Source organism: Microcebus murinus, chromosome 19, assembly GCF_040939455.1.
Source record: "Microcebus murinus isolate Inina chromosome 19, M.murinus_Inina_mat1.0, whole genome shotgun sequence".
NCBI lineage: Eukaryota > Metazoa > Chordata > Mammalia > Primates > Cheirogaleidae > Microcebus > Microcebus murinus.
The window spans coordinates 25,707,615-25,727,415 of NC_134122.1; the positions used below are offsets into that span (position 1 = coordinate 25,707,615).

Genomic DNA, 19,801 nt, shown 5'->3' on the forward strand with positions numbered 1-19,801 from the left:
CCTCCTATAAAAGGCCTATCTATGCTGGCTCCAAGGCAGGTCTGTGTGAGGACTCTGGATGTGGTTACCAAGATGAAAATCCCCTGAAGAGGGGACAGAGAATAGGGACAGGCATAAAAGAAAGTGCAGCCAGGACCAAGGCCAAGAAATTGAGTCACTGAGACTCTGCTGCACATCAAGGGACATGGCCATAAGGCCCCTCCTGTCCAGGAGCCCAGAGTTTAGAGTGAGAGACCAAGGTTTCAGTGTCACCTGGAATCTCTGAGAAGTCATCTCTTGATCCCTTGACACCAGGACTTCAGAGATGCTTGAGTTGAACAGAGGGAAAGCAAGGGCTTTCCCACGGCACCTGGCACAGATTAGGCACTTTCCCTTCCTTGCCCACTGGAAATTGATTTATAAACACAAAGAAAAAACCAAAACAAACGATGTTTAGAAAATAAGTATCTAGACGTATAAATAAATGTATACTATATTTAAAAGGCAGTAACACTCTTTCCATTCTTATTTCTTCTTTCTCTCATAATGTAGAAAGGCAGGTAGAAAGATCTCTCGAAGGTTGCTCCAAAGGCCATGGGAGTGAATGTTCTGGTAGGCTTGGGGCATGGCTGATGGTACCCTGGCCACAAGGGGGCAATGCTGGCACCGGGTCCAGTTACCTCTGTACCACTCATTAGTTGTCTGGTTAGTGGCAGCCAGGTATAGAGCAAAGCACAGGTAGCCACAGAGGAGGAAGCTCAGGACCATAACAAACCCCAGCATGAAGACAATCCTTGGAAAGCTCAGGAACAGGTACTGAGGACAAAGAAGCAGCAACACATTAGGCAGCTGGACTGTGACATCCATCAGAGTAAGTACCCACCAACCCTGGTCCTGTCCATACACACCAGAGCTGCCTCCTCAGCTCACCTACCTGTGTCCCAGTACGACCCACTGAACATAAATCAGAACCATATGGCATTGACAAATAGCCCAGAAGTAATGCCAGTATGTACAGGACTTCACTATGGCATAAAGTATTCAAGTTCACATTGAGGGAAAAGTTACTCAGGAAATGGGGCTATGCCAATTAGCTATTTATAAATAAACAAATAAACTTAGACCTTAGTTCATTCATCAAAATAAAATCCCAATGGATTTTAAAATCCAGATCAATGTCTCTCTTAAAACAATACAACCACAAAAATACATAAAAGGACATTCATTGTAGCCTTGATTTAACAGCCCCTCTTCCCAAAAGAAGTTAAATGTCCATCCTTAAGAGTAAAATAAACTCTGGAATAGTCACACTATGGGATCATATGGAGCCAGAGCCGTTAAAAATCATGTCAAGGCTGGGTGCAGTGGCTCAATCCTCTCACCTCTGAGTGAGAAGATTGCTTGAGGCCAGGAGTTCGAGGACAGCCTGAGCAAGAATGAGACCTCATGTCTACAAAAAATAGAAAAATTAGTGGGTTGTGGTGGCAAATGCTGGTAGTCCCAGCTACAAGGGAGTCTGAGGCAGGAGGATCACTTGAGCCCAGGAGTTCGAGGTTGCAGTGAGCTAGGCTGACACCACTTCAATACAGCCAGGGCGACAAAATGAGACCCACCTTCTAACTAAATAAATATATTTTTAAAAAATGATGTCGATTTCTATGTAATGATTTTTAAAAGATTTAATCTACTGACCAATGAGAAAGGCAAGATGTGAGGATCACACTGTGCTCTTGTGTAAAAACAAAATAAAACTGACTCCATGATGGTGTATGGCCATACAAATGAACATAGGTAAAAAGCCCGGCTATATGCCAATCAAGTGCAAAAGTGGCTTCCTCTGGGAAGTAGAACTGGGTGGAAGGAATAACTCACTTTTCATTTTAAACACTACTTCTGAACTGCTTGAATTTTTATGTTATTTTTGCAATAAACAAAATGAAGAATAGAAAGAATTCAATATTTTTAAAAGTCAAAAGAAAAGTTAACAAAACTCTTGATGTGGGAGACTTACTAACTAAAGTTGCAAAGGAAAGAGAGACAGATGTGATGAGGAAGAATGTTTACACATTTTTGTACCAAAAAAAAAAAAAACCCAAAAACCCATACCCAATGTCCAAAAGATACACAAACAGAAAATAAATATAACAAAGGATTAACTATTATTATTATATAAAGATCTCAAATCAAGAGTTATTTTGGTATCAAATAGGTAAACAGTTAAAGGACATAACTCACAAAAGAAATTACACAAATGTCTGACAACAAGAGTAGTCAAAAGCAATCCAAGAAATATGATTTTTTTTAAAAAGGCACACCATACTTTCCTATCAAACTAGAATAGCCTTCCCACCCCAGGCGGCAGTAATGCCTGCTCCAACATGGTGAAATTAACACTTAAACATTGCTCTAAGCACAAACTTTAAAAAAGCAATTTGACAATATGTATTAATATCAAAAGTCCCATGTTGGTAATCTTTGATCAAATATGTATACTCTTTGGAATCTTTCCTAAAGAAATAGTCTTAAATACAAAAACAAAACTTGGTATCACTAACACTGTATACCACCCGATGGTAAACAATATGAAATACACATCGCTACCTAGGAAGTAGTTTTGCCAAAAATATTTAACCTAAATCTAATCAAGCCTCTAGAACTAACTTCCAGTTTACGGGAACTTCCAGTTTAGTTCCAGTTTCCTAATATAAAGAAACAGAGAAAAATTAGATGGCACAATTAGATGGCACATATAGGAAACTGACAAATCTATAACATGGGACATTCTAAAAGATAACTAGGCTACAAAAAATAACATTAAAAAAAGTAGAGGCATTGTTTTAAACTAACAGAGACTAAAAAGATATAACATTCAAATGCAAGGCATAACTATAAAGTGGATTCTGGTTCAGAGATGTAAAAGAGCTATAAAAGATATATGTGGAACAATAGGGAAATCTAAATGCAATATGGACTAGATAAAACATAGAATTACTTTCCCTAGGTAGAATAATAGAATTGTAGCTATACAGAATGCAAATATTCTTTAAAAACGCATGTACAGGCCGGGCGTGGTGGTTCACGCCTGTAATCCTAGCACTCTGGGAGGCCGAGGCGGGTGGATTGTTCGAGGTCAGGAGTTCAAAACCAGCCCAAGCAAGAGCGAGACCCTGTCTCTACTATAAATAGAAAGAAATTAATTGGCCAACTAATATATATAGAAAAAATTAGCCGGACATGGTGGAGCATGCCTGTAGTTCCAGCTACTCGGGAGGCTAAGGCAGGAGGATTGCTTGAGCCCAGGAGTTTGAAGTTGCTGTGAGCTAGGCTGACACCATGGCACTCACCCTAGCCTGGGCAACAGAGCGAGACTCTGTCTCAAAAAAAAAAAAAAACAAAAAAAAACCCCTCATGTACATGCAAGTATTTAGGGGTAAAGTAACATGTCTCCAACTTATTTCTAGTAATAAGAAAAATATATACACATATACAGAAAGAAAACAGATTAAAATGTTAAATTTTTAATCTAAGTAAAGTATATGGGCAGTCACTTTATTCTTGTAACTCCTCTATGTGTTTGGAAATGTTTATAATTAGAAAAATATTAAGAATAAAAACCACTTAAGATGGGGGAAATGGGCATTTATTGAAACCTTAAAATCTGTACCCCCATAATATGCCAAAATAAAAAAAAATTAAAAAAAAAAAAAACCACTTAAGATTAAAACAACAATGAGGTATCACTACACACCTATCAGGATGGCTGAAGCTTAAAATAGTGATAACATTAAATGCTGACAAGGATGCAAATAAACTGGGTCCCTCACACATTGCTGGTGGAAATGTAAAATAATATACTACTCTGGAAAATACTAAGATAATCCTTTTTAAAACCTAAAAAGGTGTTATCATACAACCCAACAATTATTAATACATTGAAAACTTATTTTCATATAGAAATTTCTAAACAAAAGTTCATAGTAGTTTTGTTCAAAATGGCCAAAAACTGGGCACTACCTAAATGACCTTCAAAGGGTAAATGGGTTAAACAAACTGGTATGTCCATACCACGAAATACTACACAGCAATGAACTACTGATACATGCAACAACTTGGATGGTTTCAAGGAAATTATGCTGAGTGAAAAAAGCCAATCTCAAAAGGATACATACTATATGCTTCTTATTTATGAAACATTTATGAAATAACATAATTGTAGAGATGGAGATTGGGTTAGCAGTGACCAGGTGTTAGAGATGCAGGGGAGGAGATGGGTGTGAACATAAAGGGGTAACAGGAGAGTGTCTTGTGGTGCCGGTACAGTTGAGCATCATTTTCTTTTTATTCACAAGACAACCTCCCATTGAACAGCTGAGTATCTTGATGGTAGTGGTGGTTGTGCAAGGTTGTCCATGTGACAAGACTACATAGAGCTACACACACATATACACAAGTGCACACATAACTGGTGAAACCTGAATCAGCTCTACAGATCATGCCATTGTTACTTTCTTGATTTTAGTATCACAATGGGGGGGAGGGTTAGAAATGCATGTTATTTCTTTGTAACCTCCTGTAAATCTATAATTATAATTATTTCAAGAATTAAAAAAAGATACTGGCTGTAGAACTAAACAGTGTGTATGTGCATGTTTTCTCATGTTAAGAAAATATCTTTCAATTCCTATTGTGCTTTTATCATGATTGGGTGTTGAATTTCGTGAAAGGGTTCTTTTCAGCATCTAGAAAAATAACCATACCATCATTTCTTACATTTAATAATGAGGTGGATAATATTAAATAATTTCCTAATCTTGCAATTCTGGAATACACCCAACTTGTTCGTGGCACATTACTTTCTTTGAAACAAAAGGGAAAAAAATATTCAAGAGGAATTGGACAATTACCTTAAAAAACCCTGTTCATATGCTATTTCCCATAAATTAAGTAGAAATTTTTTAGTGATCAAATGAGTTTTTTCAAAGAATGGCTTTAGCCCTTACATTATAATAAATTAATTTTCACAGGGGTGCCAAAATAATTCAAGGAGAAAGAATAGTCTTTTCAACAAATGAGCTGGGACAACTGGATATCCACATATACTGAAGAATAAAGTTGGAACCCTACCTTATACCATTTATAAAAATTAACTCAAAATGGATTAAACACCTAAATATGAGAGCTAAAATGATAAGACTCTTAGAAGAAAGTATAGGGTATAAATCTTTATGACCTTGGATTATGCAACAGTTTCTTAAATATGACACTAAAGCATAAGCAACGAAATAAAAAATAGATAAATTGAATTTATCAAAATTAAAAATTCTTGTGTCTCAAAGAAAACTATCAAAAAAGTGAAAAGACAACCTATAGAATGGATAAAATATTTGCAAATCACATAGTTGAAAGAGTCTAGTGTCCAGAATAGACAAGGAATTCTTACAACACAATATTTTAAATGGGCAAAGGTTTTGAATAGATATTTCTCCAAAGAAGATATACAAATGGCCAATAAGCATATGAAAAGATACTCGACATCATTAGTCATTAGGGAAATAGAAATCAAACCACAATGAGATAGCATTTCATACCCATTAGATAGCTATAACCAAAAAGACAGGTAATAAAAAGGGTTGGCAAACATGTAGAGAAATTGGAACCTTCATACATCATTGGTGGGAAAATAAAATGGCAGACACTTTGGAAGACAGTCTGGCAGTTCCTCATAGGATTACAAATAGAGTCACCATATAACCCAGCAATTCCAATTCTAGGTACATACTCAAGAGAAATGAAAACATATGTCCATACAAAAACTTGTACATGAATGTTCACAGCAACATTATTAAAAAATAATCAAAAAGTAGAAACACCCTAATGTCTATCAACTGATGAATGAATAAATAAAATGTGGTATGCCCACACAATGGAAAGCTATTCAGCCACAGGAAGGAATGAAGTACAGATTCACGCTGCAACACAGATAAACCCTGAAAACATGCTACAAGAACAAAACCAGTGGAAAAGGCTGCACATTGTATGATTCCATTTATATGAAATGTTCAGAAAAGGCAAATCCATACAGACAGAAAGTAGATTAGTGGTTGTCAGGGTCTGGGGAGGAGGGAATGAACAGTATTTCTTTTTAGGGTAATGAAATGTTCGGACTGAGGCAGGAGAATCCCTTGAGCCTGGAAGTTTGAGGTTTTTGTGAGCTAGGCTGATACCATGGCACTCTAGTCCAGGCAACAGAATGAGACTCTGTCTCAATAACTAACTAACTAAATGGGTGGATTTTATGGTACATGAATTTTACATCAATTTTTAATTTTTTTTTTTAATTTTCAGTTTTTTGTAGAGATGTTGCCAGGCTGGTCTTGAACTCCTGGTCTCAAGCAATCCTCCCACTTCAGCCTCCCAAAATGCTGGGATTATAGATGTGAGCCACCACACCCATGCCTGGCCAATAATGTCTTTTATATCCTTTCTTTTTGCTCTGAGGAATCATACATAATACATAGTTATCATGTCTCTTTAGTCTTTTTTTTTTTTTTTCCGAGATGAGGTCTCATTCTTATGCCCCAACTAGAGTGGTGTCATCATAGCTCAGTGTAACCTCAAACTCCTGGACTCAAGCAATCCTCCTGCCTCAGCCTCCAGAGTAACTGGGACTACAGGTGCACACCTCCACGCCAAGCTAATTTTTCTATTTTTTGTAGAGATGAGGTCTCACTCTTGCTGAGGCTGGTCTCAAACTCCTGAGCTTAAGCGATCCTCCCACCTCAGCATCCCAGAGTGCTGGGATTACAGGTGTGAGCCACCATGTGCCTCGCCATGAATTTTATATCAATTTTTTAAATAATGGAAAGGCTTCATGGTTTTATTGGGCAAATAAATGTTCTTTTTCCAATTCTTAAACCTGAAGTCAGAAACCTATAGCTCACAGGATAATTTACCTCAACAAGAAAAACTGTGTCCATAGCCTGGAAGTGTCCAAGGTCATCAATGTAAGCTTCCTCGTACAGATCCGACACCAACACCAAGTGGACCAGAAACGTTGTGCACACAATGGCCATGGTGACAGCCGAGGCAGTCAATGTCAAGAGGTAGATGAGGAAGTACCTGATGTTCCAGGCCCCGATGCAGTTGTTCACCCAAACACAGTGATGGTCAAAACGGTGCACACACCAGTTACATACACCTGCAAAGAAATGAAGGAAGTGCTGAGTTGGTCCTTTAGAAGACAATGACACCGTGCACAACTACTGAGAATTTTACAAACTGACCATTGGCCCTATGAGCCAGGAATGGCAGCTGCTGTCACCAGACTTTTAGAACGACAGTGCCCAACTCAGCTGCCACTAGCTAAATGTGGGTGCCGAGCACTTGAAATATGACTACAAGAAAAATTTGAAAGAACACTTGGTCAATATTGACAGACTTACAGCTGGTTTTCAATTTCTAAAATATTTCTTTGAATTCAATGTGAATAATACTGAAGAGAGACAAGAATTAGTGAAATTGCTTAACTTGGACAGACAGTTTTAAAACTGATATTTCTGCTTTAAAGTCAAGTCAATTCTTCTGATAAAGATGAACCATTATGTCAATGTAGATGTAGACAGCAAAGGAAAATTATTATTATTTTTTTTGTACTCAATTCAGTTATTGGAAAACTTTTGAGACTGTCTGGATATAACTTGGATATGTGAGTCTTCTCTTTCAGCTGCAAATTTTATAAAATCTAGGCTGGCACCATGGCTCACCCATAATCCTAGCACTTTGGGAAGCCAAAACAGGAGGATCACCTGAGGGTAGGAGCTCAAGACCAGCTTGGGCAACATAGCCAGATCTTGTCTCTACAGAAAATTTAAAAAATTAGCCAGGTGTGGTAGCACACACCTGTAGTTCCAGCTCAGGCAGGAAGATTACTTAAGCCCAGGAGTTTGAGATTGCAGTGAGCTATGATAACGCCACTGCATTCTAGCTTGGGCAACAAAGCAAAATCCTGTCTCAAAAAAAAAAAAAATTTATGAAATCTAAATATAGATCAAGTATTTCCAACGAAAATTTAGCATCTAAATCAAGATGTGCTATAAATGTAAAATACACGCCAGATTTCAAAGACTTAATATGAAAAAGAGAATATAAACTATTAATATCTTATGGATAATTTTTTATACTGATTACATTTCAAATGATATTTTAGTATGTTGGGTTAAATAAAATATCAATTAAAATTAATTAATTGTTTCTTTTTACTTTTGTAACATTGCTACCAGAAAATTTAAAATTACATAGTGGCTCACACTATATATTTGTTAGCCAGTGCTTGTCTAGCATCTTGGGCACTCCCCAGAAGACCAGGCTTTACCAGGACTGAAATCTACAAACACAAAATCCCACAGAAACATCTCTTGGTCAACATGCCAGGGTCATGTGGAAAAAGAAGAGCTGTTATGCTCAGGCTGAATGCTGTCCACTATATAAGAACACAAGACTGAACCAGGCATGGGAGTTTGCACCTGTAGTCTCAGCTATTTGAGAGGCTGAGGCAGGAGAATCACTTGAGACCAGGAGTGTGAGACCAGCCTGGGCAACATAGTGAGACCCTGTCTCTTAAAAAAAAAAAAAAAAAAAAAAAAAAAAAAACACAGACTTTACCCTCAGTTATCTGAAAGAAACCACTACCTGTCCTCTAGAAGTAGTGGCCATCCCATGTCTAGGCATCAACTGGCTCTGCTCTTAGATTCAGGAAGCATTCTCTTACAAACAAACACAAAGCCCACATGTGCACTGTGGGGTATGCCACTGGACCCACAAGAGCCATACTTACCGCAGTGCTTAGATCGAGCTGGTTTCCTTAAATCACAAGTAGAGCACTTCATGTTCTTTGGAAACATCACTTCATCAAATTCATACACTTGAAGAAATAATAATTCATTTGCTTTTGTTATAATGGCTGAAAAAAAGTAAGGACATACATCAGTTTCAAACAATATGGTGAACTGGGTGTTCACAAAACCTATCCCTGATACAATACAACTAAAATTGCTATATTTAATATTTAAAGCAATTCATTTTTTATAATTGCTTTATTAAGATATAATTCACAGATCCAATTCACTCATTTGAAGTGTACAATTCAATGGTTTTTAGTATATTCAGAGTTGTGCAACTACCACCACAATCAATTTTAGAACATTTTCATAACCCAAAAAAGAAATCTGTTAGCAGTCACTCTCCATTTCTCTGTAATGCCCCCATGCCCTGGGAACCACTAATCTACCTTCCATATCTATGTATTTGCTTTTTCTGGACATTTAATTTAAATGGAATCATATAATATGTGGCCTTTTGTGTCTGGCTTCTTTCACTCAGCATAATGTTTTCAAGGTTCCTCCGTGTTGTCGCATAAATCTATACTTCATTCCTTTTTATGGTTGAATAATATTCCATGGAATGAATATAATACATTTTATTTAACCATTCATCAGTTGATAAACATTTGGTGCTTCAAGAACAGAAAAATTTAAAAGGATGGAAAAAAATACCAGACACCAATCAAAAGAAAGACCTTGTAATATTATAATATTAAATTCAGACAAAAAAGACTTGAAAGCAAAGACACTGGCAGTGATAAAGAGGGTCACTACACAGTCAGCCCTCCGCATCCAGAATCTGCATCTGCAGATTCAACCAACTGCAGATAGAAAATATTTAAACAAAACAAAACAAAAAATAATACAACAATTAAAAATAATACAAACAAAAATACAGTATAACAACTATTCATATGGGATTTATATTGTATTAGGTATTATAAGTAATCTAGAGATGATTTAAAATATATGGGAGTTGACAGCACAACAAAGTGACTATAATCACCAATAAGTTAGGGTATACTTGAAAATAACTAAAAGAGTGGAACTGGAATGTTCCTAACACAAAGAAATGACAAATGCCTGAGATGATGGATACCCCAGTTACCCTGATTTGATTAATTTACATTGTGTGCCTGTATCAAAACATCACATATACCCTATAAAGATATACAACTATTATATAGCCATAATTAAAATTTTTTTAATGTTTTAAAATGTATACGGGAGGATGTGCACAGGTTATATGCAAATACTATGCCATTTTATATCAGGGACCTGAGCTGCCACAGATTTTTATGTCCATGGGGGGCCCTGGAAACAATCCTCCAAAGATACTGAGGGATAACTGTATTTTGAAGAAAGATTTAATTTAACCAGGAAGAGATAATACTAATTCTAAACTTGAATGTATTTAATAAGAATACATATGTATGTAAATAGTTTCAAAATATGTAAAGGAAAATTGACTAACTACAAGGAACACTCTGGCAACTCTAACATCAGAATGAGATTTAAAAAAAAAAATCCAGTTCTCACTAATTGATAAAACAAAAAAGTAGCATGGATATAAAAGATCTGAAATAATTTATTAACCTGAGGTAATGGACTTATATGATTCACTATACCCAAGAACTAGAAAATACTCACTCTCTCCCAGGACACAAGATCATTTACAAAAAATGACCACATGCCTCAGCATAATGCAAGTATGAATAAAATTTTAAAAGGAAACAGTATCATACACAATCTCTACATATAACACGATTAAGTGAAAGTATCAAAAAGGTAAACTAAAAAAAAGTATATTGGAAAATTTTAAACAGTTCTAAATAACCCATGGATCGAAGAAGAAAAAAATAAAATTAGAAAACTGAAAGATAATGAAAACACTACATATCAAATCTTTTGCGTTAGGGAGACCACTCCTTGTCTGTAGCACTATCTATTATACAAGACAGTGGACCTGTTACCAGTCTGTATACTAAGAGACTCAACTTACCAGGATTGGTTATGCAAGTTACAGTGAAGAAAAACAGGTTTACAATCAGCAGCAAATAAGGAAGAAGAAGGTAATACAAGGAGAACTCCAGCTCTTGACAATAGCCAAATATCTCCCAAGTGTATTCACCATAAACCATTCCTTGCAAGACCAGGTGCAAGATAACGAAGGTGTAGTTTCTGAAACAAAATAGGCACATGGCTTGCTCATAGGGACTTCTCCATGAAGAAATCATATAATACTAAGAAAAACAACCAAAGGTCAACTACTTCTTTTGGGCTTGAGGAAATAGTAAGAATTAACTAAGAAACCATGTGAAACATCTCACATATATTTTACAGAAATACATGTCAATATCTTCCCACTCTTTACTTATCTCTATTTAAAAGTAGACATGTCAAAACACCAGAGACAAAAGGCAAATTAACTATGAGTAGAAACCAGGACTCTCAATCCTTTCCAGCATCTTTTCCCTCACCAGGCTGGAAACCACTAGTAGCTTCCTGAAGCTAGAGGATGGCAACAAACAACAATCGAAAACAGAAAAGAGGGTGACATTTAAACTCTGAAGTATAAACACCTTGAATGGAAGAGGTAATGAAGGAATCTCCGCATGGCTCTCTGAAGACATTCTGGAATTATATAGGAAAATATCTGAAACAAAAAGACTCAATTTCATTTCTCATTCCTCCCACTCCCAACATATCAGATGCTCCACATACAGCCAGCAATACAAGTGATACTAAGTTTTGTTTCTGCGTGTAAGCAAAGAAGTGATTTAAGACAGAGAAGAGGAAGACTTCCTCCTAATGGCCTTCCTTTGATGCCAACTCTTCCATTTCCACTCTGACCCTAATAAAGGCACCTGTCAGGGTCTTCAGTGAAAGGGAGGTGAGCAGAGGGGATGGGTCAGGGAATCCTGATGTGAAGAGCTCTCCTTCCCCTGCACAGGTCCAAGCCCAGGTTCCAGAGTTCCCCAGATCACTGGGCATGAGCCCAGTTCCCTCCCAAGTCAAACCCTTCCCATGGGCTGCCTGCCCCAGTTTTGCTCACTTTGATCGCTGAAGGAAAGTGGACAGCCTGATGATGAGCTTTCTGCCCATGCATCCCCGTTCCACTCATCAAGCTGCTCCCTACCCCGTGGACCCTGCTCACATCCATGCCCAATTACAGGCATCAAATCCAGAGGAAAACAGCCAACCTTGAGAATGCTATCCCAAAGCAACATCACAAGATTCCTTCAGAAGGATTAAAAACAGAGAGAGAGACTTTGGAATATACCACAACTGCCATAAAGGAAACAATAAATGAACCAATGAAGTTAAATGGCTGCTTTTTTTTTTATCTCGTTGGGAGACCAGTGAGTCTCCTAGACTAGTACAATATTAAAAATCCAGTAGTACTCCAGGATCATTGTTACCTGTGCTCCTCTTCTGACCAGGCCTTTCAAGCGATGGGTTTTCGAACAGATGCAGATCACAACACCACCAATCAACAGCAAAGCCAGGTAGAACAAAAAAAGAACCAGAAAGTCCATCCTGGGGGCTACAAAGGAACAAAAAGAGCTGACTATCTGCTACTGAGGGATTTATTTTGTGGGACATATGCTCAGACATCAACTCTTGAAATGGCTCCCAAAACAGAATCCATCAGTCCTCAAGCACAGACCACAGAGCCCTACTGCTCCTCAGCGGGGCTTCCCAGATGGAAGCTCCCTCCTTCAAGATGAAGTTTTTGAATATAACACTGTGGGGTCTGCCTTTGGGACATCTCCTACCTGTAAGTCCAAAATAAAGTGAGGAAGAAAATGCATCCACCTTCCTTCCCCCCAGCAAGAAATCATTCTTTTGCTTCCTTAAACATTCACATATATATAGATACAGAATGTACCCAAAAGAATCTGCTGACGATACCATCCCAACAAGCTTCAGTCAGGGGCAGTCAGGGATTCTGAATTCAGAGTCAGGCATCCTGTCCTAAGAAGCATCCCTCCAGCACAGTGGGCACAACCATCACGGACCACTCTCGGGGACCAGAGTTAACACACAGTGTTAAGATACTGGAACTGGTTACTTTTTGCCTTAGCAGATAGGATTCTGGGCTTGAATTCCAACACAGGAGGTTCAGCGTTCCCAGGCTACGTATTTCTCTTGGTTAGATAATTTTCAGGCGGCAGCTCTGGCATTCCTCCTCCCAACATTCACAGAGAATTCAAACAGCAGCTCCTCTTGGGCAGCAGTGTGCGCCTGGCACAACAGGTAGCACCCAAAGCTAGAGACATGGGTCCTTCCAGGAGGCTGGATCTGGCTGCATACAGAGACAGATCAATTCAACACTAAGGTATTAAGACAGAGTAGGAGTCAGCAGCGAATACACTATGTTAAACGATTTGGAATCAGAGGATGCTGATCCCCCGCAGTGTCAACAGGTTTTAAGACTTTGGGAGAAACAACTAATTGGTAGCCGGTATCCTTGGGTCTATCGGTATCCCTGAAGCGCCCACGCTGGAGATCAGACAGAGGACCTCCCCAAGGCTACTTCCTATCCGACGCTCCCAGTGCATGGGTGTGGCCAGAGCCTTTCCCGGGAGCTGGACTCCGGGGAGAGAGATGCAGGCTGCAGCAGGCTCAGAGGAGACACCTGGGACGCCCGGACTTCGGGTGGCGGGAGGCAGGACTGCAGCCCAGCCCACACACAAGGGGGAAAGGAGGACCAGACGGGGAGACGGGCGGCCCTAGGCAGCCGGGGTGGTGTCAGAGAGCTCCGCGGAGGTGGCCTTACCGCCAGCCTCAGCGCACAGACAGCCAGACGGCTCTGGCACATCCCGGGAGTTCCCGGAGACTTCCGGCAAGCCGGTGACGTCAGCGCGGCGCCGCATCCAGGCCGACTTCCGGCGGAAGTGCACCCGAGTGGCCGCGGGTTGCGGGTTGAGGTTAGCGGCTGGAGCTCTGTGAGCTCGGGGGCGCTCCTCGCAGTCAGCCTTGGCGACCCCCGGCCGTGGTCCGGTGTTACCCGTGGGAAGTGGCATTTTAGAGCACTGTTGTCGGAAGACTTACAAGAGGACCGTCTTGGGCCCGTTGCGGGCGAGAAGGCCGGTGTTGTGGAACGGACCGAGCCGCCTGCGGCCTGAGCAGAGCCCAGCGTGGCCCTGCTCACAGCCGACCGGGGGACCCGGGTGGCCCAGGGCAGTCATACTTCGGGGGCTCATCTACTGCGTCTTTGTGGTGGACAGAGTTTGCTTTCAGTCAGCCACACTGTTGGGATCTGTCCGAACCATTTCAGCAACCTTACACTGCAGAAGCGGGTAGAAGTCACAGTATGTGCCCATCAGAGTCAGATTCGGGTCCACGTGTGTCCTTGTTCCTGATGTCTCCTTACAGCCCTGAACATCCTCCCTCTAGGTACAGTGACAAGTGCTTGACCACAAACCTTGAGGATAATAGGGAAGACTGTTTGATGGTAGGCAGGCGTGGGGCGAGAAGAGCTACTTCTAAACATAGCATTGAGAAGGCCCCCATGGGGTATTCCTTTGTTCTGAATCCTCTGAGGTCGAGTCTATTCTTGATGCCTCTGAAAACCTGAGCCAAGCCTATCCTCACTTTGAGGGTAAATGTTTGATCTCCAAACACTGGCCTTCAAGCTCTTCTCTTTTCCTGTCTTTGTCCCCTACCCCAGCTTCTTGATTCCTTTTCTTTTTCCTTTTAAAAACAATTTCTTACCAAGCAGGACACCTCTTGTATACATTGTATCTAAGGCCTTCATGAACTTGTGGACACAGAATTGAAAAAACAAAAAAAATCTGAATATATTATGTGACCAGGGCAAGGCAGGCTGTGGTAAAGGATATATATCCAGAGCGGGCTACATTTGATCAGTGACTCCAGCTGACTCACACCCTGCTGGTTGATACTGAGGTAGTGGTTAGATATTTTGGATTACTTTTTTTTGCTCATAAATGTGGAACTTTATTTTTATCCCCTTTTATTTTTCTCTGGATGGTTTCAGTTCAGACCAACTTTGAGTCTTGGTTTGAGAACCTACTGTATTTTGTGCTGCATTGCCTTTCTTTAACAAATTTAGGCAAATAATTCAATATTATGTTCTCCAGGTAAGAGTCAAACTATACAAAATAAAACTCTCCCCTGAGCACCACCCTTCCCAAATCCAAGTCCCTTGAGGGGAATTCATCACTCTTATTTAGTGTGTATCCTCAGAATCTGCAAAGCCCAAAAGTGACTATACAGATAACCAAATGGGTAAAGTGATAAAGCAGAATAGGTATCTTTTGCTCTAAGCACAAGTGGCTATTTATACAGACCAGAGGATTGTTAACTTGAACCCAAGTATACAGAATTCCAGTGTTTAAAGAGCATGTGAAAATCTGGATTTTTATAACATAAATTCCTGATATTTTAAAATACTGACAACCTGGATAGAACTGTAGACCATTCTCAGTGAAGTATCACAAGAATGGAAAAACAAACACCACATATACTCAATGCTAAATTGGAACTAATTGATCAACACTTATGTGCACATTTGGAAATAAAATTCAAGGAAAATCAAGTACGTGGGAGTGGGGAAAGGGGGATGGGTAAATGCACACCTAACGGGTATAATGCACAGTAACTAGGTGAAGGGGACACTTACAACTTTGACTCAAACTATTCAAAAGCAAATTATGTAGCCAAAACATGTATACCCCCATAATCTAAAAAAATTGTCAGCTAATTCAAGATTTTAAAACACCATTCAAGCTAAGCACAACATGCCTACAGGACAGTTTAATCCAAGAACCACCTGTTTGCAACCACTAACCGTTCTGTTGCTAAACATTTAGGTTAATTTCAGTTTTTGCTATTACAAACAATGCTGCAGTGGAAATACCTGCACAAGCTTCATAACACACAGGTAGGAGTATTTTTCTAGGGCAGATACAAGGAAGTAGAATTTGTGGGTCCAAGAGTACACCGGCATTTTTAAATTTTAATAAATACTACTAAATTGTTCTTCAGCTACAAATGTCCAAGAGAACCTGTTTCTCCAGCCCCTTGCCAATATTGAATATGATCAATTCCTTTAATATTTACTGTTCTGATGGGTGAAACAGCATTTAAGTTTTTATTTGCTAAGCAAATGCATAGGGATTACTGTGTTCTAGGCACTGTTCTAAGCACTAAAAATTTTATAAATACTAGTCATTTAATTTATATGGTAACTGTATGAAATAGATATTGTGATGATGATGAGGAGGAGGACACTTTTATAAATAAGGAAACTGAGGCATGGAGTTAGAAAGTATTAAAGCCAGGATTCAAATCCAGACACTTGGGCTCAAGAATCCGAGAATCAGTCAATGTTTCTTGTTTTTTTTTTTTTTTTTGAAAACAGGATCTTGCTTCTCTGTTGCCCAGGCTAGAGTACAGCTGGAACTACAGGCAGGCACAACCATCATGCCTGGCTAATTTTTCTATTTTTTGAACAGGCAGAGTTTCACTATGTTGCTCAGGCTTAATCACTGTATCATGCTGTCCTCATTACAATTGGCCAATTTCTAGTAAGGTTGAACATTTTCATGTGTTTACTAGCCAATTCCTCTCTTAGTTTAGGTTTCTCCAAAAGCCACAAAAACAAGAACTTGGTACAAGTAGTTTACTTTTGGAGATATTTCCAAGAAACATGGTGAGTGGTTGGGGAAGTGAGAAAGAAAAGAGTGGAAAGCCAAAAAAGCAGATGTTGGTGAATAGGATACCAGTGTGGGCATCTGGGGCTTAGTCCCACTGGGGATCAGATCCTCTGAGACGTGCCATCGAACATGCCTCAGAATTGTTCCTGAGGGACAGGGAGCCCGAGTATTCACCCAGCCACTTCTGGAACAGAAACTCCCCAGCCCCAAGGACAGAGAACACCCTCAGCTAAAGAGACTCAGGCATATACAAGAACTGTTTGCAGGTGACCTCCGTGGTGGGCTGATGGGAAATGGGCAGGGTACCTATAACATCCGCCATGTTTTTGTAACATAGAAACCCCAAAACACTATGGCTATAACAAGAAAGTTTTTCTTCCACATGCAATAGTCCAGAGGTAGGAAGATAGTGCAGGAGCAGTGGGCAATTCTGCTGCATGAAATCCAGGAGATCACACTAGAACCCAGATTCTTCCTATCTTGCTTCACTATTAGGGCAGAGGTTCCTAAACTTTTGTTTGTTCACAGCACCCTTAGTGACTTATGTTTTTTCATGAAGCTCCTAAGCCAAAAAAACAAACAAAAAAAAAACCCAAAACAAAGAAACCTAACAATTCCACCTATTAAATAATTAGCTCTAAACAACTAATTAAGCACTGTACTTATGTCCTAACAACATAGTGTCCCTTGGACACTGAGCAATGTATCAAGCCTTGAAACCAGAACAGAAACCACCAGTCTCAAATCCATTTTCACAACACATGAAGAATTTACCAATCTACTGTTGAAACTGTGAACTACCTCAAGTTAGCAATTTCATGTAGGGCAGATGTTGCTTTGTTTTTCTCAAAATTTTAAGGTATCCCACAGCACCCCTATGAGTTTGGTGTGGCACCCCCAGTCACTTCATGTACAGTTTTTGGAGCCACAACACTAAGATATTGTCCTTACCCATGGTCACCACCTTTCAGCTCTTAAGAAAGGGGAAAGACAGAAATGAAAGGCTGTTTCCATTTGATAATAAGACCTAAAAATTGTGCCTTGCCTTTCCTGCCAAGATTCCATTGGCCAGAACATAATCACATGGCCATACAGTCACATGGTTGCAAGGGGAACTGGGAAATGTAGTCTCCAACTAAGCTGCAATGGGTCCAAGTAGAACTTTGAAGGCTGTGTTACTAAAAGGAAGAAATTAAGTGAAATTGTTTTCTATCACATTCTGGAGTATTAATCTTTTGTCTCTGATAAAAATTCCAAATATTTTCTCCTATGTGTCACATATCTGTTAACTTTATTTATGATAGCTCTGTCACACAAAGGTTTTAAATTCTGAAGTACTCAAATTTATCAGCCTTTTCTCTTGTTGCTTTTGTGCTTTGAATCTTGTTTAACAAGGTATTGTTGCCCAGGCAGTGCAATGGCTGATACCTGCAATCTTAATGCTTTGGGAGGCCAAGATGGGAGGATCACTTGAGGCCAGGAGTTTGAGACCAGCCTGGGCAACATAGTGAGTCCAGCCCCCAACTCCGGTCTCTACAAAAAAAAATTTTTTAAATTAGTCAGTCATAATGGTGCACACCTGTAGTCTCAGCTACTCAGGAGGCTGAGGCTGGAGGACTGCTTCAGCCCAGGAGTTTGAGGCTGGAGTAAGCTGTGATGATACCACCACTGCACTCCAGCCTGGGCAATACAGAGAGAGCCTGTCTAAAAAAAAAAACAAGTTATTCTTTAACTTACACATACCAAAAAAAAAAATACATATACACACACACACAAATACCTTCTTCAATACCTTCTTCTAGTTGATTTAGACTTTTCCCCCTTTTTTTCAACACACCGTCGATAGCTTGAGATCTATACTTTTAATCTCTAATTCATCTGGAATTTCTTCCCATGTTGGCTGAGATCACTTCAGAAGGGAAAGGAGACATTTAAAGCATTTATTCAAGGCTCTATCTATATATTAAATTCTCAACTGCCTTCCAACTTACATTCCTGCTTTTCATGACAATCTTCCGCACATAAACACTGCTCTGGACACTGAAGTTTCCTACCCAACATGTCTGCTGAACTCTTCCCCTACACCTCTTTGGATAGGATTAAGCCCACCCCCAGCTCTAGGAGGTAGGTCCTAATTGGCTTTAGCCAATCAGGATAATCCTACCACTTTTTTTTTTTTTTTTTGAGACAGTTTCATTCTGTCATTCCAGCTGGAGTGCGTAGCTCACTGCAAGCTCAAACTCCTGGGCTCAAAATCCTACCACCTTTATCACGATAATTTTTCAAAACAAAAGCCAACCAGGGCTAGCCCCTGGAATACAAGTGAACCAATTAGAATGAAACTGGGGTTCCCGCATTCAATGGTAACTCCTCTTTGCTAGAGGTGAACAAATGTATCAAAGAGAAAGCCTGAAGCCTCACTTACCTTATCTCAGGACCATGGGATAAAGCCAACAGGCGGGAGTGGGCAGATCTCTCATCTAAGTACAAAGTTCAGAGGTGGGTAAGCTTCAGGTACAGTTCACACAGGGCTCTTTCTGGGTCCGTTTCCCTGCGCCACCTCTGGACTTTCTACTTAGATGAGCTATTTTATAAACCATGTTGAGTTACATTTACTATAACTTGCAACTGAAAGCATTCTAATCCCAACAGAAATGAGTAGTCACTCAGCCCTTCTTCCCCTACTTCATGTTTTTCCTTTTAAACACATGTTCCGTTTTTGAGAAATATGTACATAACAGCAAAGAAAAAAGGCTGTATATCTTACTCTCTTAACTGCTACTTTATGACTGTATATTTCTTTTCTTTTCTTTTTTTTTTTCTCAAACACACTCTCTGTCACCCTGGGTAGAGTGCGGTGACATTATTATAGCTCACTGCAACCTCAAACTCCTGGGCTCAATCGATCCTCCTGCCTCAGTCTACCAAGTAGCTGGGAATACAGGCTCGAGCTATCCATCCTGGCTAATTTTTTCTATTTTTAGTAGAGACAGGGTCTAGCTCTTGCTCAGGCTGGTCTTGAACTCCTGAGCTCAAGCCATCCTCCTGCCTCAGCCTCCCAGAGTGCTCAGATTATAGGCCTGAGCCACTGCGCCGGGCTGGTATATTTCTATGTATATACAAAACTGTGAATTTTATAAAAAGGTTCACATAGCTTTAATCATAGTATCTAAAAAATTTGGAATTTTGCCCTTTTTATTTTGGTTTATCATTAGCATTTTTCATCTATATAAATAGCTTTAATTATTCCTCGAG

At 39.6% G+C, this 19,801-nt stretch overlaps 1 protein-coding gene and 1 long non-coding RNA gene across 6 annotated transcripts; both read right to left on the reverse strand.

Annotated features, from left to right (window-relative positions):
• Positions 1 to 431: 431 nt before the first annotated feature.
• Positions 432 to 13,708, reverse strand: ZDHHC4 (zDHHC palmitoyltransferase 4). 5 transcript variants are annotated; one of them, XM_012758860.2, is made up of 8 exons: positions 13,642 to 13,708; positions 13,065 to 13,167; positions 12,281 to 12,405; positions 11,441 to 11,492; positions 10,861 to 11,039; positions 8,813 to 8,938; positions 6,933 to 7,177; positions 432 to 795 (listed from the first exon to the last, which is right to left on the reverse strand). In XM_012758860.2, the coding sequence occupies exons 2-8, from the start codon at positions 13,139 to 13,141 to the stop codon at positions 505 to 507; spliced, it is 1,095 nt and encodes a 364-aa protein (XP_012614314.1). In that variant the 5' UTR covers positions 13,142 to 13,167; positions 13,642 to 13,708; the 3' UTR covers positions 432 to 504. The 5 variants fall into 5 exon arrangements, with proteins under 5 accessions (XP_012614314.1, XP_012614318.1, XP_012614317.1 ...); XM_012758864.2 differs by lacking the exon at positions 13,065 to 13,167 and having other exon boundaries at positions 433 to 795; positions 11,441 to 11,514; XM_012758863.2 differs by lacking the exon at positions 13,642 to 13,708 and having other exon boundaries at positions 433 to 795; positions 11,441 to 11,514; positions 13,065 to 13,143.
• A 4,112-nt stretch (positions 13,709 to 17,820) lies between these two features.
• On the reverse strand, positions 17,821 to 18,605 carry LOC142862393 (uncharacterized). The gene is made up of 3 exons (XR_012913446.1): positions 18,538 to 18,605; positions 18,327 to 18,455; positions 17,821 to 18,079 (listed from the first exon to the last, which is right to left on the reverse strand). It is a non-coding gene; the product is annotated as an uncharacterized LOC142862393 (long non-coding RNA).
• Positions 18,606 to 19,801: the final 1,196 nt, after the last annotated feature.